This window comes from Rhinatrema bivittatum, chromosome 1 (genome assembly GCF_901001135.1).
Source record: "Rhinatrema bivittatum chromosome 1, aRhiBiv1.1, whole genome shotgun sequence".
NCBI lineage: Eukaryota > Metazoa > Chordata > Amphibia > Gymnophiona > Rhinatrematidae > Rhinatrema > Rhinatrema bivittatum.
In genome coordinates, this window is record NC_042615.1 from 242,579,167 (window position 1) to 242,604,604 (window position 25,438).

Sequence of the window (25,438 nt, forward strand, 5' to 3'; positions counted from 1 at the left end):
GGCAGACTTGGCATCACTGGAGTTGTAGGCAAGCAAATAATAGGTGAGATTTCCTTAAGACAATTCCCATGACATTCTGGGCCCCAGCGGGAGAGATCCAAGGATGCCCGGTCAAATTGGGGTTGGTGCACTTGCAACCAGGGTAACCCCAGGACGATAGGGTGCATGGCCTTTTCCAGTACAAAGAAGGAGAGCGATTCCGTATGGAGAGTTCCGGTGCAGAGAGTAACTGGTATAGTTTGGCAAGTCACGTCGCCCGGTAAGGGCTCTCCATGAATGGAGGATAACAGTAGTGGATCTTTCAACTTGATGAGGGGAATCCTCAAGTATTCCACTAGACGTCTTAGAATGAAGTTGCTTCCTGCCCCTGAATCCACCAGGGCAGGAGTCTGAACCGTGACTGGTCCGTAGGTCAAGGAGACTGGGACAGAGAGCGGAGGAGAGGGCATAGTGAGGCCTAAGAACAGTCCTCCTGAAGGACTTAGGCCCTGTCCATTTTCCGGATGAATGGAGCATGTAGAGACATCATGGCTGAGCAGATCACAGTACATGCAAAGGCCACACCTCTTCCGAAGTCTTCTCTCTGTAGAAGTCAAACGTTCATGACCAAGTTGCATCGGTTCATCTTTCTCAGCAGCAGGGATTACTGGAACCATCTCAGATGCAGGTATAGCACTAGCCTGTTTCAACCCTTAGGCCGGAGTTCCTTCACCTTGTACCGGAGCCGGTGATCAATCCGAGTGGCCAAGGCTACTAATTCGTCCAGCAAGTCATGTGTTTCACGAGCAGCCAGCTCGTCTTTTAAATGGTTATCCAGGCCTCTGAAAAAGAGAATCTTGAGACATTTGGGATCCCAGCAGAGTTCAGCCGCAAGAGTTTTGAACTCTATGGCAAATTCAGCCAATGATCTGTTGCCTTGCTTCAATTCAACCAAAGCAGAACCGGCGACAGATGTTCGAGCAGGGTCATTGAAAATGGATTTAAATAAGTCCATAAATGGTTCCATATCCTGCAAAGTGGGGTCCTTGCGTTCCCACAAGGTAAATGCCCAAGACAAAGCTCTACAATCCAGGTATGAAAGGATGTAGGTAGTCTTTTAGAAAGCCATAGGGAATAAAGATGGCTGTAAGGCAAAATGCATGCAGCACTGGTTTAAAAAGCCCCGGGTCTTCTGAATTTCTCCGGGAAAGCAAATTGGAGCTGCCAGTGATACAGCAGTCTTTAAAGTTACCTTCTGTAACTGACCTTCATGGCTGGAAGCTGTGCCTTGAACCTACTGTGTGTGTAGCTGATGAAACACTGAAGTAAGTTTCTCCAAGGCGTCTTGCTGCTCCAAAATGCACCGGATCAGGCCCATTATGGCCTGCAAGACATTGAGCTATGCCGGATCCATGGAGTTAGCAATCTGTTATTATTTGTGATATTTGTGGGTGGATCCTTGGGCCGGTGGCAGATGACAACGCCCATGGGGAAGATCCCGAGAGGGTCCACCGGTCAGGCTCAGAGTTGGGAGACAGACACACACTAGATCTTTTATTAAACTGTAAGTGAACCACCAGAGGTGGCAGTAGTGAGCCAGAAGAGCCCGGCTGGGCTGTAGACCCTCAGGCACTGGAACAGCGATCCCAGGATGGCTGAGCTGTAGAGAAACTGAAATTTAGTGAGTAGGCAGAGTATGCAGAGTTCAGGAACAGAACCTGGATGGTAACACTCACACAATAGTCTCTTGAGGCAGCCCAGAGGCTGCAATGAAGTAGGCCCTCGAGGAGCGAGTACCTGGTTCCAGGGAAAGCTCTGAGAGAGAGATGGTAACTCACTGGTGTTGTAGGCAGCAGTGACTTCCTGGCAGAAGTTGTAATCGGTAGCAGGTCTGAGAACATGGGCCCTCGAGGAGTGAGTACCGGTTCCAGACTGCGACCTGAAAAGCAAAAGAGAGAGCGAGGCCCCCGAGGAGTAGGTACCCCTGGTAAAGTCCGAGGAAGCAGAATAGCAAGGTATGTAGAGAACGAATCCCATCCGCAGTGATACCTGGAGGAATCCCCCTTCCTAACTCAAATAGCTAGCAAAAACGAAGACCTTAAGTATCCGGTGAGGATGACATCATCTCAGGGGGACGCCCCTGAGGTTCACGCCACAGCTGGTACTTGAGTCGGGGCCACGCCACACGCACCCCCTTAGGCCTCAGGAGAACATGGCGGAAGGCAGCGTCTAGCCGGTCCGGGAACACCGGAGGAGGTTGGTAAGATGACGCCGCGGCAGCCAAACTTCCATCAACCAAAGAGGGAGTCACCAAAGAGGTAAGATGAGCGGAGTGGAGACGTCGGGCAGTGATGGTCGCAACATTCATGGAAGATGAAGCTGGAACATGGCGAAGATTCAGAAGAAGCCTGCACCGAGACGCGCCCTACACAGCCACCCGTGGCTAGTCGCAGACCACGCTGGAGAGGCGCAGGTTCAAACAGAGTCTTAGGCATGGACAGAGTAGCCACATGGGAATCAGAGGGCCAGAACGAGTCTCAGGGAACAGGACCAAGATGGGGCTTGGCTACAGGAAAGGATGCCCTCTGGAGGCTTGTGCTGCGGACGAAGAATCAGGCTTGTGCCAGGACATGGCTTGCCAGGAAAGGTGACGACAAGGAACCAGGGGCTCAGGACATCAAAGCAGGAAGATCACGGAACATCAGGACTGGATTAAGGAACATCCGGAACATGAAGACTGGATCACGAACATCAGGACAGGAACACGAAGCATCAGGACAAGCAACAAGGAATCAAAGACCAAGACAGGACATAGAGCTCCAACGAAGAATGAAAACCTGACGGAGCACTGGAAGATGGGACTTCCAGGAGCGAAGAACTCTGATGCAAGGCAAAGCAGGAGTGAAGGTGAAGCCCTTTTATAGGGATGGCCAGAAGACACCCTGAAAGACATCATTAGGTGGGGCCCGGGGCACAGCTGGCTGCGAGCCTTTTATTGAGGTGAAGAGGCGCGCACCAGTGCCTAGAGTCAGGCAGGAGCAAGAACAGAGTGCTGGCGGTGTTCCTGCCGCGAAGGTGGACTGACTCACGGCACTTGCTGCTGACGACAGAGGATGAAAGCAGGCACTGGCAGGGACGGCCTCCCTGCCGTGTGAAGACCCCAGCAGCGCACAGGCTTCCTGAGAGGAGCAGGAACTGGCCGTGGCCTCTGGGCTGCAGGGGACGACATCGTCAGCGATCCCTGACTGCCGTGAGATGCGGTTTTGGTGTCGGCAGCCTCCAGAACAGCAGCACAGCAGAAAGGTGAGAGGCTGCTTGCGGCTCAACCCACAAGCAGTATCACAACAGTACCCCCTCCTCAAAGACCCCCTCCTCAAGCCTCATATCAACAGCTTAGAGGGGATGAAGGTATCAGTCCATACCGTCAGAGGGAAATCAAGGCTCCAAAAATGAAAGCTGGAATTTCCAGGGCTACAGCAAAGAAAGGACAAAAACTGGCAGACATGGAACGAGAAACACAAAACAAGAAACAAGGGAACAAAAACAAGGGAGTGTTAGGACCGGGGTCAGCTACTCACCGGCGTGGCATGTTGAATCACCGACGGTAGTCGGTGTCGGTGTCGGTGGATTTCCCTGATGCTGCCATCACGGCCGCGGCGTCGGCTATCCCTCGTCATGCTCTGGCTCCGCCCCCGCCGAGGTTTCCTGAGCCGCGCGACGCGGCTGAAGATAATTAAAGGGCCATACAGGAAGTGGATTGGTTCCTTCCTGTAGGCTCCAGCAGCTGGAGACTATTTAAGGCAAGGTCTGCACCTCAGATCTTGCCTTGGCTTCTTGGCTCTCGTGGTTTGTTCCTGAGTTCTGTTCCTGTGTTTGATCCTCCGTGCCTGATTCCTGGACTGGCTGCTGTTCATCCCTGGTATCTGATTCTGGACTGGTTGCTGACTTCCTCTGGCTCTCGACCCCTGGACTGGCTGTGGAGTATTCTTTGGTTCCTGACCCCTGGACTGGCTGTGGAGATTCCTCTGGCTCTCGACCCCTGGACTGGCTGTGGAGTATTCTTTGGTTCCTGACCCCTGGACTGGCTGTGGAGATTCCCCTGGCTCTTGACCCCTGGACCGGCTGCGGAGTATTCTATGGTTCTTGACCCCTGGACTGGCTGCGGAGTTTCCCTTGGCATCGATCCCTGGACTGTGCATGATGATCCTTCGACCTGCTGGAGGCGCCAGCTTCTGATCACACGACCTGCTGGAGGCGCCAGCTTCTGATCACATGACCTGCTGGAGGCGCCAGCTATCTGGACCACACGACCTGCAGGAGGCGCCTGCATCCAGATTACCCTCTTCCACTTCTTGTGACCCTCGGAACTGGCCTCGCCTTCCGACGATAGGACGTTTTCGTTCATCGCCGGACCAAGGGTCCACCTCCCAAGTCCTAACAGGGAGCCACAGCAGCAAAACAAACAACAAAAAAACATAAAACAAAGGAACAAAACAGCACAAGCAAGCAACAAACAAACAAGAACAGCACAAACAAGCAACAGGCAAACAACCAAGGGAACAAAACAAGCAACAAGCAAGAAACAAGGGAACAAAACAACAAAACAAGCGGCAAAACAAGCAAACAACAACAGCACAAAACAAGCAAACAAAACAGCACAAACAAACGAACAAAACAGCACCAAGGAACAAGTCAAGGAGCAAACAAACATGACAAGGAAGAAAGCAAAGAGACCAGACGAGGAGCAAGGAAACAAGACAAGGAACACAGGAACTTCCGGAAAGACCCAGGAGGAATCCAGGGTGGGAACAGGCTAAACCAGGAAACCAGGTAGGGTGCAGGCGCCTCCTGCAGGTCGTAAAACTTCAATCTAGAAAAGGGTGGGAAAAGAATGTCTGGATGCAGACGCCTCCTGCAGGTCATGGAATCCAGACAGCTGGCGCCTCCATCAGGTCGTAAGAAAGGAAGTCCCCAGTCAAAAAAAAAATTTCTGGGACCAATTACAAGTCCAGGAACAAACTCGGGACGAAAACTCTGAAGAAGAACGCCAGGAACAAGGCAAGTCCCATCACAGGAACATGGTCACCGGACACATGGCCTTGCATTCTGTTCTTGGGATGCTAGAAGAGTGGTCACAGTTAAGGGAAATGTGTGTCCTTAGGCCACGGCACAACCCCAGAGGGCTCCAAGGCGGTACCGAGGTAGGCGAGGCATGTTCAAGCATGGGTGGAAACTGAAGGTTCGAACTCTCCACCAGACCTACACGCTTCAGGAAGACCAACAATGCAATGGTGGTCTTAGAACGGTCCTCCGACCATTCCAAGCCCTTTCAGACCTGCCGCTGGGTAATGGCAATGAGCAGCAGGCCGGACAGAGGCCAAGGACAGACGAGGAACTTGGAACAAGGAATCTCAGGAACAAGGTTCAGGAACAAAGTCTAGTACTGGGTTAAGGCTGCGACGTAGCACACCCTACACAGCCCACCACAGGGCGGACCCACGGGACTGGTCGCGGAGCACACTTGATGCGAGGCAGACTCCAGACGAGTTCATGGAAGATGAAGTTGGAACATGGCGAAGATTCAGAAGAAGCCTGCACCAAGATGTGCCCTACAAAGCTGCCCATGGCTGGTCGCGGACCACGCTGGAGCAGTGCAAGTTGAAACAGAGTCTTAGGCATGGACGGAGCAGCCACAAGGGAATCTGAGGGCCGGAACGAGCCTCAGGAAACAGGACCAAGAAGGGACTTGGCTATAGGAAAGAATGACCATCTGGGGGCTTGTGCTGCGGACGAAGAAGCAGGCTTGTGCCAGGACATGGCACGCCAGGAAAGGTGATGACAAGGAACTAGGGGTTCAGAACATCAAAGCAGGAACATCACGGAACATAAAGACTGGATCACGGACATCAGGACAGGAACATGAAGCATCAGGACAAGTAACAAGGAATCAAAGACCAAGACAGGACTTGGAGCTCCAACGAAGAACGAAGACCTGACGGAGCGCTGGAAGACAGGACTTCCAGGAGCGAAAAACTCTGATGCAAGGCAAAGCAGGAGTGAAGGTGAAGCCCTTTTATAGGGCTGGCCAGAAGACGCCCTGAAAGAGTCATCAGGTGGGGCCTGGGGCATATCTGGCCGCGGGCCCTTTAAATGAGGTGAAGAGGCGCTCGCCGGTGCCTACAGATAGGCAGGAGCAGGAACAGAGTGCTGGCGGTGTTCCTTCCGCGAAGGTGGACTGACTCATGGCACCTTGCTGCTGACGACGAAGGATGGAAGCAGGCACTGGCAGGGAAGGCTTCCCTGCCATGTGAAGACTCCGGCAGTGGCACAGCCACGAAGAGGATGTATCAGATGGCACAGGCTGCCTGCGAGGAGCAGGAACTGGCTGCGCCCTCCGGGCCGCAGGGGACGACATCGACGGTGGTCCCTGACTGCCGTGAGATCCAGCTCTGGTGTCGGCGGCCTCCCGGCCGTGCTGGAAATGCAGTGCAGCAGGAAAGGTGAGAGGCTGCTTGCGGCTCAGCCCACAATCACTATCACAACACACTGGGCATCCCAGACACATGCTCTGAATCCAAGAAAGGCCCAGGTGTCCAGTGAAGATTCCTACCACTTAAAATCTTAAAACCTGAAAAATAGACCCAGAGAGAAAATCCTAACCAGCCAGTGAGTAGACTGGAAAAGGAAAACCCTCCCAACCCTGGTCAGGATCACCAAGAAGAGCTTGCCTGGCTCCTCTGTCTAAACCTGTAAAACAACTTAAGAAAACCTTCTCTCTACCTCCTAATTAGCAGCAAACCTAAGGTGGTGCCTCCTGAGCTTTCTGTAGGGAGCTTCTATATAGACTCTCAGGGGGATGGCCATTCCAGACCCCTTAAAGGGTGGGGCTGCATTAAATGGTAAACTTCCCCTCATACCAACCTGCACTATCTCTAGCTGAACTAACAGCTCACCCAGCTCTTAGTAATGACATAACTGTAGGGTCAATGGCATAAAATTGTATTTCTAAATCTTGATTTAAAACAGGAGGAACATTAGAATCATATCTACCGAGCCACCAAAATGTAAACTCTAATAAAGATACTGTAATTGTTATGCCCGTCGGTCGCAGACGGCTGTGACCGCTGTTGATCACCTCTTGTTTCACTGCTCTGTCTCATCTGGGTAGAGTTACAGCATCCACCAATTACCGCCTTCGTTCTCGGACCTGCAGAGCAGTGAGGACGCTGCCGACTGCCATCTTACCCTCGGAGTCCCTTAGGCATGTGCGCGCGCTCCTGGGCCAGCCTTAAGCATGTCTTGGCGGGACCTCGGGGGCGTCCCCTTCGGATGACATGATCTATCTCAGCCTCTTAAGCCCGTTGACCCTGACTTGAGTTCCCTCATTGATGAATCCGATACTACCACTTCGGATTTCTCCTCCAGTTCCTGCTTCATTGGCGTGAGACTACTTGTGTACCCGCTCCTCAGGGGCCCTTCCTTCGTCTCTGGCTATCCGCTCCTCAGAGAGCCTATGCCTCAGATGCCTGCTCTTCTACCAGAGACTCTCCTGTAGTGAGTACCCCGCTCTGCGGATCTTTGCCATGATAATTCCACAGAGGACCTCTCACCCAGTGTACCCCACGCTGCGGACTATTGCCGTGATAATTCTACAGAGGCCCTTTTACCCGGTGTACCCCGCTCCGCGGACCATTGCTGTGACAACTCTACAGAGGACCTTTCACCCGGTGTACCCCGCACTGCGGGCCATTGCCGTGATAATTCTACAGAGGCCCTTTCACCCGGTGTACCCCGCACTGCGGGCCATTGCTGTGATAATTCTACAGAGGCCCTTTTACCCGGTGTACCCCGCTCCGCGGACCATTGCTGTGACAACTCTACAGAGGACCTTTCACTCGGTGTACCCCGCACTGTGGGCCATTGCCGTGATAATTCTACAGAGGCCCTTTCACCCGGTGTACCCCGCACTGCGGGCCATTGCCGTGATAATTCTACAGAGGACCTCTCACCCGGTGTACCCCGCACTGCGGGCCATTGCTGTGACAACTCTACAGAATACTTCTCAACGGAGTACCCTGCTCCGTGGACCATTGCCGTCTTCTACAGAGGACCCTCCCTTGGTGCACCCCGCACTGCGGCTTTAGCACCATTTGTGACTGTGTGATTTCCCTGCGCACCCCCACCCTGCAGGGCTGCGCCTACTTATACTTGGAGAGACTCAAAAACCTTCATACCAGCCCATCCGGGCTCTGTCTCTCTCTCTCTCTTTCTCTCTCTCTCCAGCTACTGCTGTACTATATACCTAGTTACCAGACCTTGCCTCCCGATGGTGAGGCTGAGTGGGGCTCCACCCCGTGGGCGGTACCATCTCTCACCTCGGGCCAAGGGCCTACAAAAACACACAAAATTTAACAGTAACCTGCTGTAAATATTTTTTATTAGGATTTACCTGTATATGCAGGATTTTTTTTTTTCAAGAGTAAAATGTACTATTTTTCCTGTCTTGCAGTGGCACTTTACAACTTCAGGATGTTTTTAAGGAGGTTGTTGTTGTCATTAATCTCAGTCTGATAGTGCAGCCCTCTTTGTTTCTGTACCTCCTGCATCACAGTCCTCCTCCCTGCAGAATTGATCTTAGCAGTATACAAAATGAGCAGGTGCACCTCAGCTTCACCATTAGATCTTGAGAGTTGGAGAGGAACAGCCCATCTGCCTTACTCCTAAGAGAGAGAGAGTGAAGCTATCAATTAATCCTGAAGAACCTGAGAATATGAGAGGATTCAGATTAGGAAACTGTATTGACGTGACAATTTGTATATGTCTTGCCAAAGTAATGTGCAGCCAAATACATAAACTGGCAGGAATGTGACCAGGACTGTATTTCTGCTCTGGCCCCTCTGGAAGATGACAGAAACCAGCAACTCATATCACAAGGGCCAAGTTTTTAAGATCCCTACTGATCCAACCTGAATTTGAGCCAATTACAGAGGACGGTGAAAGGCTGTGACAATTCCCTTGAGTCCTATAATCTCCATGATACTTTGATTAAGGGCACCATAGAAAAGCCATAAATAAGAATATAAATAGTGAGGTAGATATTCAGAGTACTAATGGTGAGCTGAAAATCTACCTGGATACATCTGCCACTGAATATGCTTGGCTAAAGTTGTCCGGTTAAAGCTATTCAGATAACTCTAAGTCAGATATTTTTCTGTCCAGAATTACTCAGCTAATTTTAGCTGAATGTCAGCACTCACTGCTTAATACTCAACCACATCCCCAGAAAGTCACCAACAACTTATTTTTTTGGATCTGGATACATTTTGTCTAGGTAATGAGTAATCCAGACAAATTTATACAGGCAGCAGGGAGAAAATTTGAAATCTAAAGTTTTTTCTGGGTAATTCCAAAAGTTACCCTGACAAACCCTTTGAATATTGATCTCATTTATATCATGAGAAAAAGAGAGAGAGAGAATTTTTTATATATGTTAAGTGAGATCTGGGAGCCTCTGATTTTTCATTGTCAAGGGTCCAAAAATGCTTAATCCAGTTCTGATAATATGGTTTTTGGTTTAGATAAATGTTGTATGCATTATGCACATGATCCCATGTAAAGGGATGAGCTCTGTGCTGTCTTTGTGCTGCATTTGATTAACAGAATATCAGCTGCAGCAGCTAGAAAGAAGAGGAAGGTTTTTGTAAGGGTCTGTATCACAGTTGCTACCCTGCTGACAGTAATAACATGCAGCATCATCAGCTTGAACTCCGCTGACTTCCTGTATTTAGTCTACATAAATGGTGTATGCTCAGGATCCTGTGCCTCAGGCAAGCTGTGAACTTTCTATATGCTTTATGCGGTAATAGAAGAGTAGCTGCAACAGATAGAGCAGAGAGGTTTTTGTTCAGCTGTGTATCACTGTGAGAGAGGGAGCTCAGCACCCTGCTGACAGTGATAAACTGCTGCATCGTCAGCTTGAACTCCGCTGATTGTGAGAGTGAAATCAGTCCCAGATCCACTGCCACTGAACCGCTCTGGGATCCCGGAGGCACGGGTGGAAGCAAGGTAAATCAGAAGCTTGGGAGCCTGCCCAGGTTTCTGCTGATACCAGGCTACATAGCTGCCAACATTTGTATTGGCTTTACAGTTCATGGTGACCGTGTCCCCCACAGACACTGATAGGGATTCTGGAGTCTGCTTCATTACAATATCCCCACTGGAATCTGAATAAAGAAAAGATAAATATAGGCATGTCCAAGTTATTTTATAGAGAGATCTGAAAAATCGTAATGCCAAATACTCCACGGCAGTGTATATAAAGAAGGAATCAATTATTAAAAAGCAACCTAAAATATATTTAAAAATTAATAGATTTTCCTAATTACGGTAATGCTTTCATGCTGAATAAAGAGATAATACAAATTGTTACCTTTTATCCAAAGGAACAGGAACCAGATGAGCTGAGTCTGTGATATCTTCATCTTTCCTGACTGGCAATTGCTGATTGATAAACCATAAAGTGTAAAAGGGAACATTTATAAATCCTCTGAGCGGTAGTGAAATGTCTCCTGGGAATAAATATGCAAAACAAACTGTTCTATATCAGTACACATCACCTGCTTTTAAAGACATTTCGTTTTGACCGGTTTAATAATTGCCATGATATGGGTTGTTATTATTATTACATGCACAATCTTCTCATTCATATACAATGACAGTGAACAGAGAAACAGCACTATGAATGAACTACAGCTCAGATTACCAGTTTTTAATTCCTCTCCCTATCACTGACCTTCTCTGCAATCTTAATCAAGTCACTTTAACATTCTGTGCTTCAGTTCAGTCAGTATTACAGATGGTTGAATGAGACTTGCTGGTCATGTACTCTGAAATTCTGATGGCAAACTAGCTGATGGACATCACCATAGAAGGCAAAACAGACAGAGGAAAATAAAGAGCAGGATCCCGGCCGGGTTGCTGCCATCAGGTGCACCAAGGTTTCAATTCCCAGGCCCTGCTTCTGCTCCCTAGTCGAGGTGAGGCAACTTTACAGCCCCTTTGGGTGAGGGGGGAGTATGAAGGGAAGGACGTCTCAGCCAATGGTGACACCTGGTGGCTGAATATGCCTGGTGCAAGTGTACAGAGTTCTGGAAGGAGTTGTGGTCTGTGGCCCCTGGCCAAGGACAGTCGCTGGAATGGTGGGGCTGGGTAGAGGTTTATAAAATAGGAGAAAAATCCTTGAGAAGTTGTTAATGAAGGCTCATAATATCATTACCTGTTCCATTACAGCTGGAAACCCAATGGAACAGATGGAAGGTGTTAGACCAAAAACACTAAATGTCAAAAATGTGGAAATATGGGGAAAATAAAGAGGAAAATTGAGCACAATGATCTAGTGCAATATAGTTATCAACCTTGATATCAAAGATGGGACTCGATGATGAACTTTCTCTTTTATCTCAGGTATAATCTGGATCAGATCTTTCAAATTTTGTCTTGGAGTGACCAGAATAATCAGAGTCAGTTTAAACCCAATTCAGATCTGACTCTTTTTTGTTTTTGAAATCCTGATGTACTCTGATTCTCATTTTGCACAAATTCATATTTATTTGCATTTTTAAGAAAAATAGTAATGTACCAAACTCTTCAATAAATCTAAACCCCTTCAAACCTAAATGGATCAGATTAATAAAGTCCAAAAATGATCTTGCAGGGAGAAAAATCACTGGAAATAAGCTTGATTTACTAAATTGATTTGGTCCCTGTCTCCAAAATAAAATACTATGAGGTCAAAATTCAAAGGCATTTATCCAGATAACTTTTGAGAACTCTGAACATATGCTGACATTTGAATATTCCCAACACTTATCTTGCTATATTTTATCCAGATAAGTCATTCAGGTAAAATTTAGATGGATAAATGGTAGGCATTTAGGTGGCATTCCAGATCGGAGGTCAGATACCCAGGAAATTTATCCAGCTAACTCCGATAAGTGGAGTTAGCTGATTAACGGGCCGATACAGTAAAAATCGTGGAAGAGCGGGCGAGTGCCCGCTCTCCTGACGCACGCAGAGGCCACTCTCCTGTGCGTGTGATACAGTAAATAATTTTATTTAAATTAGGCCCGGTGGTAAAAAGAGGCGCTAGGGACACTAGTGCGTCCCTAGCGCCTCTTTTCAGACAGGAGCGGCGACTGTCAGCAGGTTTGACAGCCAACGCTCAATTTTGCCGGTGTCGGTTCTCGAGCCCGCTGACAGCCATGGGTTTGGAAACTGGACACCGGCAAAACTGAGCATCCGGTTTTCAACCCGCGAACCACGGGCCTATTTCAAATTTTTTTTTTTTTTTACTTTTTTAAACTTTCGGGACCTCCGACTTAATATCGCCATGATATTAAGTCGGAGGGTGCACAGAAAAGCAGTTTTTACTGCTTTTACTGTGCACTTTCCCGGTGCCTGGAGAAATTAGCGCCTACCTTTGGGTAGGCGCTAATTTCTGAAAGTAAAATGTGCGGCTTGGCTGCACATTTTACTTACTGAATTGCGCGGGAATAACTAATAGGACCATCAACATGCATTTGCATGTTGCGGGCGCTATTAGGTTCGGGGGGGTTGGACGCGTGTTTTGGACGCGCTATTATCCCTTACTGAATAAGGAGTAAAACTAGCGCGTCCAAAACGTACGTCCAAATGCCGGCTAACAGTGCGCGCCATCGGAGTGCACTGTACTGTTATCAGCCTGTAAGTTATTTGGCTGTCTCTAGATGCTTGCCAGATAATTTTAACTTAACCAGCTATAAAAAGAAAATAGCTGGTTAAGCAGTGCTAGTTAAAAAAATAAATGATCTGAGTGGGCTTCTTGGTCAGATGCCCCCCATTCCAGCCCAGCAAAACAAATCCAGCCTTGCTGGTTGATACCCCTGCCCCTTGAAGCCCCCGCAAAAAATTATAGTTCCACTGTAGGTCTCTAGCCCTGCAAAGCCTTTCCTATTCCACCTTTCCCCCCTTTCAAAAGTCTAGATATATTAGCTCATTCAAAGTCCCTCCTACCCAAACCCTATCACTCCATCCTAACTATCCTATCCCAAGTTGTGGCCCCAAAACCCTTACCGCAAGTAGGAGCTTGGAACAAGCTTCCAGCTCCCAGCGCATCCGACATTGCTCTGACAGAAACACTGGATGCATGTTTCAAACTCCTGGTCTCAGTTTCGAAGGGTGGGGGAGGGGCGGGGCTCTGGGCAAGGCAAGAAGGATAGGGTGGGAGTGAAGGGGTTGGGGGGGGGGGTGCATACCCTCTTGATTGGCTGAGCTGATATCTAAACTTTAATGTGTGGGGGAGCAGAAAGGGAGGCATTTTCAGCCTACAGGCTCACAATCAGGTCTATCCTGTAAAATGCGGCCGCGTTTACCCTGCTCCTACGCCGCATTTTACTCACTTTCCGGCCGCGTTATCCCTTCCTGCGATCCCGAATCCACTTTAACCTACTCCTACCGCGTACTAAAATCCCCGGCCAACCCCTTCCGCACGCGGCATGTATATTGCATGCAAACGAGCGAATTAGCTATTCCCTAGCATCCCGTAACCCGCGCCCCAACTATCGCTATCTTTCCCTGCCGTTTTGTCGCGCGTTTAACCTGCTAACTTACCGCCTACCCTTACCCCTGCGGTAGAGGCAGGGGTAAGGGTAGGTGGCAAGCTTTCCCCCAGCCCCCGCTCACCTGCCCCGGCCGCAATCATGGGTGCCGGTCTCCGGGGCAGCCCCAGTCCTCTCCCCTCCTCCCGAAGCAAAAAAAAAAAAAAGCGAAAAAAACGTAAAAACAAAAAGTAAGTCGCTTCGCCGCTTCACTGTCAGTTTCTCTTCTTCCCTCCTCCCGGAGTAAGGCTGCTTTTCGCGCCCTGCTCCGGGAGGAGGGGAGAAGAGACACTGACAGCGGCGAAGCAACTTACTTTTTGCAACCCCGATCGGAGCTCTCCTGCCTCCCGCTGGCGACTTACTTTTTTTGCAGCCGTCCGGCCATCTGGAAGAAGGTATCGTGGCTCCCCTGCCTCCTCCTGCCTCCCGGGGAAGATGGATGCCAGCATGGCTGCTCAAGACGTGACGTCACATGCCGTGACGCCAAACGTCGTGACGTCACGTCTTGAGCAGCCAATTGCATGCACAGGGGCCGCTTTCCCCCGTGCTGGCATCCATCTTCCCCGGGAGGCAGGTGGAGGCAAGGGAGCCACGATACCTTCTTCCAGATGGCCGGACGGCTGCAAAAAAAGTAAGTCGCCAGCGGGAGGCAGGAGAGCTCCGATCGGGGTTGCAAAAAGTAAGTTGCTTCGCCGCTGTCAGTGTCTCTTCTCCCCTCCTCCCGGAGCAGGGCGCGAAAAGCAGCCTTGCTCCGGGAGGAGGGAAGAAGAGAAACTGACAGTGAAGCGGCGAAGCGACTTACTTTTTGTTTTTACGTTTTTTTCACTTTTTTTTTTTTTTGCTTCGGGAGGAGGGGAGAGGTATCTGTCATTTCAAATGACATTTGAAATGACAGATACCAGCGTGGCGTGAAGCGTTAGGCCCGCGCACCCAGGATACTGTATAGGCACTCTATCCAGTAAAATGGGTTGCGCGGGCCTAAGGTTTCACAGACCCTTCTTAGACGCGGTTTTCATTTGCATAAAATTATTGTTCAGGATCGAACGGTAGGTGAGCTGCACTGTGCGTGCGGCAACCGCAGGTGCCCTGGGCACTAACGCAGCTCTTCCTACCGCTCGGTACTGGATAGACCTGAATGGAACTAACATTTTTAAGGGACGGCTTGGGAGTTGGGAGAATCAGCTGGCAGGTCCGGTCTTTTTTTTTTTTGCTGGAGTGGGGGATCAGACTGGACGGCCCTGTTCAGTTTTTTGTTTTTTTTTTAAACTTGCACTGCTTAGCTGGCTATACCCTTTGAATATAGTCCATTAAGTTAAAATTATCTAGGAATACTTTGCCAATTATTTTGAAACCTAACTGGAGATATTCAAAGATAGTCGGTTAGGCTTCAGAGTTATCTGGGTAAGTATATCCAGGTAACTTTATTCATCAATATTCAGTGGGATGTTTATCCTGCTGAATAACCTGGATAACGTATCCTGCTAACTTTAGGATACTTTGGATACTGGCCTCTATAAGAATATTTTTTTCATGGTTTTAATTTCCCCAAGGCCTCTGTGCATGCTCTGCTCAGTTTCCTCCACTATTTTCACAACAGAACTTCTCCATGGAGGACTTGGGGTGTACAGAGATGAGCTCTGATTTCTAACCCCACCTTCCTTTATGTATGTACCTATTATTTACCAGTGACCCTCCGGCTCGTTGTTAGAAAATTAGCCAAACTTCTGAACAAAACAAATCTCCTTTATTCCAAAATTACAGAGGGCTAAGTTTAACACTTTGCATCAGGAAACACACACCTAGATTTTTCCAGTCAGAAGCAGCGCTGGAAGCGTAAGCCAGCGGTGGTTTATGATTCCAGCGCTATTGTATTGTATGTATTTTGGGGAGCCCAATTTCAATTTCAAAACAGAACCAGGGAAGGTAGGAGGGGGAGGCTGGGCCTGACCCTGCAAAATGTTTTTCAGATTTTAGGAGAGCTTTGTGAGATAGGGAGTGCACAGCCCGGCAGGACTTATATTCAACTTTGGTAGGGATGGGAGGGAATTGAGCCACAGACCCACCTTACATATTTGGTGTTTATCTGTACTGTACTACTTGAAGATATCTGGTTAAATAGCAAGTCATCTGGCACACAAGGCCGGCTAACTTAAAAACCAATCTGGTTATATTCAAAAATAGCCATTTAGGTTTTTTAGTTTTCCGGCTAACTTTAGTCAGATACTTAACTGCTTGCTAGCCTACTGAATATTACCTCTATATATTTAGTAAAAATGTATTTGCAAGGACTAAAATAAAATTAAAAATATATAATGAGTTTTTTCTGTAGTTTAGATAACAAAGGGGCCCTTGACTTTCAGTCCCATAATGTGCTGTTATCAGTTTATATAAATGGTGCAAGCTCTGGATATTTATTATTGGGCAACCAAGCTTTCTTTCTGCTATCTGCAGTGATAGAAGAGCAGCTGCAACAGACAGAGCAGAGAGGTTTTTGTACAGCTGTGTATCACTGTGTGAGAGGATACTCATTATGCTGCTGACAGTGATAAACTGCAGCATCGTCAGCTTGAACTCCACTGATTGTGAGAGTGTAATCAGTCCCAGATCCACTGCCACTGAATCGCTCTGGGATCCCAGAGGCACGGGTGGAAGCATAATAGATAAGAAGCTTGGGAGCCTGCCCAGGTTTCTGTTGGTACCAGGCTATCCAGCTGCTGACACTTTTACTGGATTTACAGTTCATGGTGACTGTGTCCCCCACAGACACTGATAAGGATTCTGGAGTCTGAGTCATCACAGTATCCCCACTGGAATCTGAATTAAGAAAATATAAATACATGAATATATTAGTTAATAAAGACATATAAAAAAGGCTTAAAGTCAACTGCTTGTGGCAGTGTATATAAACTGAGAATTACTGACTGAGAAACAAACTGTTAGTCCGTTTTGAAATTACAGAAGTCTGTTTCCAAATTCATTCATTTTCGCAGTTTCAAACCCAGTATGAAAATTTAATTCTTACCCTTTATCCAGAGGAACAGGATCCAGATGAGATGACTCTGAGATATATTCATCCTTCCTGACTGCCAGCTGCTGATTAATAAATTACATAAACCATGAAGAATGAAAGGAAACATTTATAAATCCTCTGAGCGTTCGTGTATTGCCCCCTGGGTGTGAATATGCAAAATGAACTGACATATCAGAATACCTTACCTGCTGTTTTAATCCAAATATATTTGACTGCTTTTAAAGTGCCAAATTTGGGTTATTATTATGCAAATAATATTTTAATTGTGATGCACTTGTAGCATAAGAATGGCAGGTATTTATTAAATATAACAAGATTATTACGTAACTGTAATTCCTTGCATGAGCTAACATGAAAGGTAAAAGTTAAATACAATAAATGTCTGCTGCCCCCAAATGCTAGCAGATCAATCCAAAGGAACAAACTGGTTTTCTTTTCAAATCAGTACTTTATTTATATAAATTAAATGCTCCTAGATTATAATTTATGAATTGTTAGCATCACCAAAACACCTGGAATTTCTCTTTTGGAATCTTTTAGCAGAAATATGCAAGAGAGAGCGCTGTTTTCTTTACAATAATAACTCACTTTTGGCTTGGACGGTTGCGGGAAGGGGGATGAGAGAGTTCTGTAGAGGGAAGGGAAGGCAGGAAGGAATAGCTCATTATTGGCTTACATTTTCCTATCTAGGCTCCTGAGGAGCCTCTTTTCAAACTTAAAATAGTGTATGAAATATTCATTCATCTGACCTTCCTGAATATCTAGCATGTAGAGCTCAGTCCTCTATTTCGTAAATTCATCCAGATATCATAGGGAGGGCAACTTTCAAAGCCATTCAGGTAGGAAAATACATTTTACTGATATAAATGTGCTGGAGTTAATTAACTCTGGTGTGACTCCAGTGGACAGTATCAATTGGCTTTAAAGTGACAAAGAAAGAAGATGAAGAAGAGGAGCTCCGTAGCCTGGGCCTGACTCTGGCCAAAGGCCCAGGTGTCAGGATACAGACTCTGGGCCGGGATCCAGCATAGGGCCTGGGTGCGAGCCAAGGCCCCAGTGTTGGGATCCGATCCCTGAACAGGGCCGCAGCATCATGCTGGTCCTGGGCTCTGGCCTAGACTGAGGCCCAGGCATCAGGACCAGGTTTAGGCCAAAGCCCTGGCATTGATACCTGGTCTCTGGACCGGGCCAAGATATAGGATCTAGGCCCTGGCCCTGGCCTAGGCTGAGGCCCAAGAATTGGGACCTGACCTCTGGTTGGGCCCCAGCATTTGGCCTGTGTCCAGGCCTAGACACCTCCAGACTGGGTCCCAGCATCAGGCCTGAGTCCAAGTCAAAGCCTCAGCCTTGGAACCCGGCCTCCTGGCCCAGCCACAGCATTGGGCCTCGGCCCAGGCTCCGGTCTAGAAAGAAGCCTCAGCATTTAGTAGGCTGGGGCTGAGGTCATGGGGATCTACTGTGGCCTCAGCCTATGCAAAGCCGAAGCTTCAGCCTGAGCCTAGGCCTCAGCTGTGGTGTTGGGCCGTGTTCTTTGAGTTAGCCGAGGTCACGGTGACCAAACGTATCTTCGGTCTATTCAAGGCCGATGCTTCTGCCTAGGCCTAGGCCTTCCTGGTGGATTACCACCAGACCGGTTAAGTGGGGGCTGGGGAAATTCTGGCTCCAGCATTTTTCCAGGTGGGTGGGAGGCCTCATGTGGGCCCCATTTTCTTTTTTGGGTAGTTTTTTTTTTTAATGTTTGATTTTTTTTTCTCATGAAAGAAATGAATCAAACATTCCATGAACCAAAAGTCGTGGGGAAAAAAACCTCCCAAAAACAAACTAAAATAAAAACAATTTTTTTTTTCTCTGCACTCCCCTAATACTCAGTAGTCTTCATTCTAAAGCATGTGGGGATAGACTTAAAGATCTAAACATGTATATCCTAGAGGAAAGGCAAGATAGGGGAGATATGATAGAGACATTCAAGCATTTCAAAGCTTTCCATGCACAGAAGGTGAGCCTTTTTCAATGGAAAGGAGGATCTAGAATGAGGGGGTTATGAGGGTGAAAGGGGGAAGATTCAGGTGTAAAGAAAAATTTCTTTACAGAGAGGTTGGTGAATGCATGGAATAGCCTCCCAGCGGAGGTGGTAGAGACAAAAACAATATCTGAATTCAAGAAAGCATGGGATAAATACAGGGGATATTGAAGGAAGTGATGCTAAATTAAATGGACAGATGGACAGTCTGGATAGGCCATATGGTATTTTTCTGCCGTCATGCTTCTATGTAAGTGTCAAATAATTATTCTGAACACCTATATATGTTTTTGTAGTTTTTATGAATTTTTTCATATTAAATTAAATATATGAAACCAATATCATATTCTGTATCATAACCATTATTCAACAGTGTTAACTTATCATATAACCATTTTCATAACAATACTCATATTATGGAAATCACCCAAATATCATATTCCCACTCTTAACTGGGATTAACCCATAATCAATCACAAGCCCAACTGCATTTTATAATTTGCTGGGTCTTCATAGCCCCCTTCAAACTCTGGTCTGGCTAATCAATGGCTCTTGATTGCCAGGTGCCTGTTGCTATCTGAGGGCTATAATCAGAAAGTCTGTAATTGAAACAGAACAAAAAACCCTCCCAACTTGAGGTAGCATGGGTTTTTTCAAATTCTGGAAATAGTAGCAGCAGCAGCAGCAGCTTTTATTTGCAAATAATAACAAATGGACATTTATCACAACTGATGTTAAACAGTACAGCAGCTTCAAATATCTCGCAATTTCACATCTCATATAATAAACCCCAGGCATCACTCATAAGCCTCCTCATACTCCTCAAAAGGTAAAAGTTCATAATGGTCCAGATGTGCTTTTTCAACCACAGTCCCATTTGGGAGAAGGCATTAAATTAGGACTTTATCCACCCACCCGTCTCAGCGGTAGTACCGAACACTGTCATTATGGATATTGCACCCCACCTTAATATCTCAGATTTTATGTTCAATAGCCCCAGGATACTCAGATGACTGCAGACAAAAATGTTATCCTGCTTAGCTTTGATTATCAACTTGTTGGTATGCTCAAAGACAAATTCATCATGGTGGCGCTCAATATAGTTGACTACAGAGATGGGCACATAAGGATAATGTAACCCACACTTTTCGTCACATCATTTTTTCAGCAGCGGATGCCCATCTCAATGACTGTTCTCTTTCAACTGTACTCGGGACAACCCACGATTGATGCTGTATCTCAGCGGGGATCCCATGGTCCAATACCTTGGATGCCACCAATTCTCAGAATCCACTGTCTTCGGCCATTTCGCTCTCCAAGAATGTAATATGCCTCTCAGAGTACCCACTTAACCACGGCATCAATCACTTTCCTCATCTACCACAGACAATGCAAATGTGTGATCAGTGCACATAATGTAAAACTCAAGCATAGTCCGAGAGCCCCGCACTAATGCATTGCTTCTAGGTGTGACTATATATAGCGTCTGCGAGCCATGACAGCAGTAGCCACCAGAGGCGTAGGGTGACTGCTAAAGTTGGTGATCCACCAGAAAATTTGCTGTTGTCAGGTGCCCTAGAACACAGTCCACCCTTCTACATTACCCTGTGAGCACTACTTTCTTTGATGCAAAAAGCCTATCAATTTTATGATCACAGCAATCCAATCCTTAAGAGGAAAAATTAGCTAAGTCCATCCCTTTAAATAATCGCCTAATCTACTAACATCAGTTACAATAAAATATGTGAATTAAAAATAAATTGTACGCAAGAACATTTAAAACCATTTTTTCTGCATGCAAATGAAATTATTAAAAGAGCAAACTTCTGTTTAAAACAGAAATGAGGAAGTGAGGACTATAATGCCATAAAAGCCAGTGATGATAAGTATCATCATTTTCATATTTAAAATTCAAGTTACACAAGAACTGGATCTTTTAAATACAGACAGATCTTCACCCAATACAAAATAGAAATTTGCCACCAAAAAGTGTACTGGAAACCAGAAACCCGAATGTATTATTATTCCTTGCATAACATCAAGCAATAAAATCAAGAGATATAAAACATCATTCATAATATTAAAACAATGCTAATAAAAAGAATAAATGGTAACATTATTGACGAACATCCAATAATTAAAAACAAATTGCATAAATGTTTTTTAGTATTTCCAAAACATCAATAAAATGTTTCAAAACTTCTGAATAAAAAATCCAATAATTAAAAAATGTTCCAATATCCCCTGAAAAAACAATAAAATATTTCAAATCAATAGAAACATCAAATTACACTCAATAATTAAAAATAATAAGGATTAAAAAATCTCCTGCTCTCCATACCTGGGACTTTTGATTTCTACTCACCCTGAGATTATCATAGATTAGGGGAGGTATAGCCACACAAACTATATCTTCTCTCTCTCATTCACATACACATACTAACACATTCATTCTTTCACACATTTCCTCTCTCATACACATGCCAATGCTCTCACACACACACACACACACACACACACACACACAGGCTCTCTCTCCCAAACACCTGCCTGTGAGAGCATGTGTGTGATATACCAGGCCCTAGAACACTAATACACCACCCACTGGGAAAACAGAACAAGTCCGATTGCTACAAATCCCTACAGAGAAACTACACATTAGTCAAAATACTGCACCTCTGTCACACATGCACATCACAAACAGACCCTTACATAATACAGAATAAGGGATTACAAATTATAAACAGAAATATGCAGGAAAATCAAGACTCTGTGAACTCTGGAATACCAAAGAAAACCCAAAATACATATATATATAATATATATATATATAAGAAATGCACATTCCCAAAGATGGCATATTACAATTGCTGAAAGGCAAAATAATTTTTTTTTAATCTTTGTTGTCTGATCTTATTTTTCTAATTAGTTGGCCCCAGTCTCTTTTTGCCCCTTGTCTATCTTTTTCTTATTCCTTTTTCATGGTCTCTTTTATTATTTTGGTTTCTTCCCTTTCCTCCTGTTTTCTTTCCTTCCTCCATATACACACACAGGCTCTCTCTCACATGTGTTCACTCACAGGCAAGCATTTTCTTCCATAGCATCCCTCTTGCATGTTCTCTCTCACATACACACAGGCTCCCATTCTCATGCTCTCTCTCACATGCTCTTTGTTACATGAAGGCTTTCACTCTCACATGCTATCTCTCACACACAAGCTCTCATTCCCACACACACACACGAAAGTTCTCACTCTTACATGCTCTCATTCACACACAGGATCCCACTCCCACACACACTCCCACACTTACACACATACACACACTCACACAAGCTCTCAATCTTTTATGCACTATCACACACAAACACAGAGGCTCTCATATGCAGGTTCCCACTCCCAAAAGCAACACAGAAGACGGTCTATGAAAGCCAGGTAGCAGATAAAAAAGTGTATACCAGACAATATGAAAGCCAGGTACCAGATAAAAAAGTATAGACCAGTTGACATACATAAACACACAGGCTCTGTCTTGCCTCACAAATCTGCTTCACTTTTTTGAAGGAGTTAATAAACATGTGGATAAAGGTAAACCGGTAGATGTAGTGTACTTGGATTTTCAGAAGGCATTTGACAAAGTTCCTCAAGAGAGGCTTCTAGGAAAAGTAAAAAGTCATGGTATAGGTGGCGATGTCCTTTCATGGATTACAAACTGGCTAAGAGACAGGAAACAGAGAGTAGGATTAAATGGACAATTTTCTCAGTGGAAGGGAAGGGAGTGGGCAGTGGAGTGCCTCAGGGATCTGTACTGGGACCCTTACATTTCAATATATTTATAAATGATCTGAAAAGAAATACGATGAGTGAGGTAATCAAATTTGCAGATGATACAAAATTATTCAGAGTAGTTAAATCACAAGCAGATTGTGATAAATTGCAGGAAGACCTTGTGAGGCTGGAAAATTGGGCATTTAAATAGCAGATGAAATTTAATGTGGACAAGTGCAAGATGATGCATATAGGGAAAAATAACCCATGCCATAGTTACACAATGTTAGGTTCCATATTAGGTGCTACTACCCAAGAAAGAGATCTAGGCGTCATAGTGGATAACACATTGAAATCATCGGTTCAGTGTGCTGCAGCAGTCAAAAAAGCAAACAGAATTTTGGGAATTATTAGAAAGGGAATGGTGAATAAAATGGAAAATGTCATAATGCCTCTGTATCGCTCCATGGTCAGACCGCACCTTGAATATTGTGTACAATTCTGGTCGCCGCAACTCAAAAAAGATATAATTGCGATGGAGAAGGTACAGAGAAGGGCTACCAAAATGATAAAGGGAATGGAACAACTCTCCAATGAGGAAAGACTAAAGAGGTTAGGACTTTTCAGCTTGGAGAAGAGACGGCTGAGGGGGGAATATGATAGAGATGTTTAAAATCATGAGGGGTCTAGAATGGGTAGATGTGAATCGTTTTTTTACTCTTTCGGATAATAGAAAGACTAGGGGGCACTCCATGAAGTTAGCATGTGGCACATTTAAAACTAATCGGAGAAAGTTCTTTTCACTCAACGCACAATTAAACTCTGGAATTTGTTGGCAGAGGATGTGGTTAGTGCAGTTAGTATAGCTGTGTTTAAAAAAGGATTGGATAAGTTCTTGGACGAGAAGTCCATTACCTGCTATTAATTAAGTTGATTTAGATAATAACCACCACTATTACTAGCAATGGTAACATGGAATAGACTTAGTTTTTGGGTACTTGCCACGTTCTTATGGCCTGGATTGGCCACTGTTGGAAACAGGATGCTGGGCTTGATTGACCCTTGGTCTGACCCTGTATGGCATGTTCTTATGTTCTTACATATAGACTGCCACTTTCTTAAACACACACACCCACACACACACACACACACACCCACACCCACATAGGCTCTCACTCTCACATGCTGTCTCTCACATGCAGGATCCCATTCCCTCCCATAGACACACACATTCTCTCTCACACAGCTTCATATTGCCACACAAACACATAAGCTCTCAAATGTTCTTTCTCACATGCAGGCTCCTACTCCCATACAAATCTACACACACAAGCTGATTTTCATTCTGATACACAGGCTCCCACTCACACGCACTCATACACTCACTCACATCAACACATAGGCTCTCATACCCACAGGCTCTCTCTCTCTAACACACACACACACACACACACACACACACACACACACACACACATTCTCAGGCAAGCTCCCATTCACATACCCCTCCCCAAACAGGCCCAAATTCACACATACACATTCCCAGGAAGGCTCCCATTCACACACACACACACACACCCCCACACACAAACACACAGGTAGGTTGCCTTTCACACTACACCCACCCACACCTAGACAGGTTACCATTCACACACACCCAGGCAGCTTACCATTCTCTCTCATACACACACCCAGGCAGGCTAAAATTCATACACATAAACACTCAAACCCAAGCAGGTTCCCTTTCATTCACATACACAAAGACAAAACTCAAGCAGGCTCCCCATTGGGTCCGGAAGTTCACCTGCAGCCGAGAAGAATAGCAGGCCTGGCTGGCCTCCGGCAGCTGAGAAGAGGAAGGAACCGATTCTCCTGCTGTTCCTCATGTTCCTGCTCTGCGCCATTCAAAACTCACTGGGCTAGCACTTCCTTTATGCTGATCTCACAATGCAAGAGATCAGCATAGAATGCATACTGGGTGCTTATGGTTTGAAGGTCGGCAAACAGAGAAGCGGGAGAACAGGCTTCTTCCTCTTCTCAGCCACCGGTGGCTTCTCAGGCCTGCTATTCTTCTCGGTCACCTGCAGCCTCATGGACCTCTTCTTTCTTCAGCCACTGATGAAATGGGTCCACTAGGCGGCCTCCTGTGCCTCTTCCTCTTCTCGTCCACTAGTGAGATGGAGTACACTGTCCGCCTCCTGGGCCTCTTCCTCACCGCTGCTCTCCTGGATATGCACACAGTTGGTGTTGCTCAGCAGAACCCATTTCAAAGTTGGTGGTGCCTGTACACCACTGTGCACTATGGATGCTATGCCTATGGTAACCGTCACCTTCCACTCGCAGGAACCATACTTGTAAAGCACCACAATACATCTTCCCTCGAGAACTTGGGGACTCCTGGGAGCTCTCATCAGATGATCTCGATTGGGGTGAGAGCAGGTCTCACGACAACGATATTCCCCAGTTAGATCATGCAACTTTCACATTCCCAACAGAAGCTAGACGCCTTAATGAAGGGGAACCCTGGCCAACAGCGAGCAATTCTACTGCTCGAGCCAACTGCACCACTTCCTCTTCGGCTTCTCATCAAGTGGGCTCATTCTTCATATTCCCGCTTGATACAGGTGCTCCCTTCAATCACTTCCTTCACTATTACCTCTGGATCTGGTGTAGTTTCAGTAACTCCCACAGCAAACACAGGCTCCTCCTGGGGTTGCCCCTTATCCTCTATGACCTCCTCCTCCTCACCACCCCGGGTCTCTGGTTTATGGGTTTCCACTCCATACCCATCGTCTCTCTTTCCAACAACACGGGTAGGTCATTTGAGCTCCTCTATCACCAGCGGCCCTCACCCAGCACTTAGCAGACTCATGGATTAGCTCACTTACCAGTGCAGCATCTGTATCTGTCACTCTGGGTAACTCTGCACTGGTGTCCACATTCATGAGTATTGCCGACAGACATTGGCAAAACGGTAGGGCCCTGGGCTGGGGTCTCTGGAATATGTA

At 46.3% G+C, this 25,438-nt stretch overlaps 1 gene segment (V, D, J or C); it reads right to left on the reverse strand.

Moving 5' to 3' along the window:
- LOC115086821 overlaps positions 1-16,703 on the reverse strand; it is a 329,113-nt gene extending 312,410 nt beyond the window's left edge. The window contains 2 exon segments of the V gene segment in view: positions 16,130-16,427; positions 16,636-16,703. Of these exon segments, the coding sequence occupies positions 16,130-16,427; positions 16,636-16,687 (350 nt within the window).
- Between the last annotated feature and the right edge of the window lie 8,735 nt (positions 16,704-25,438).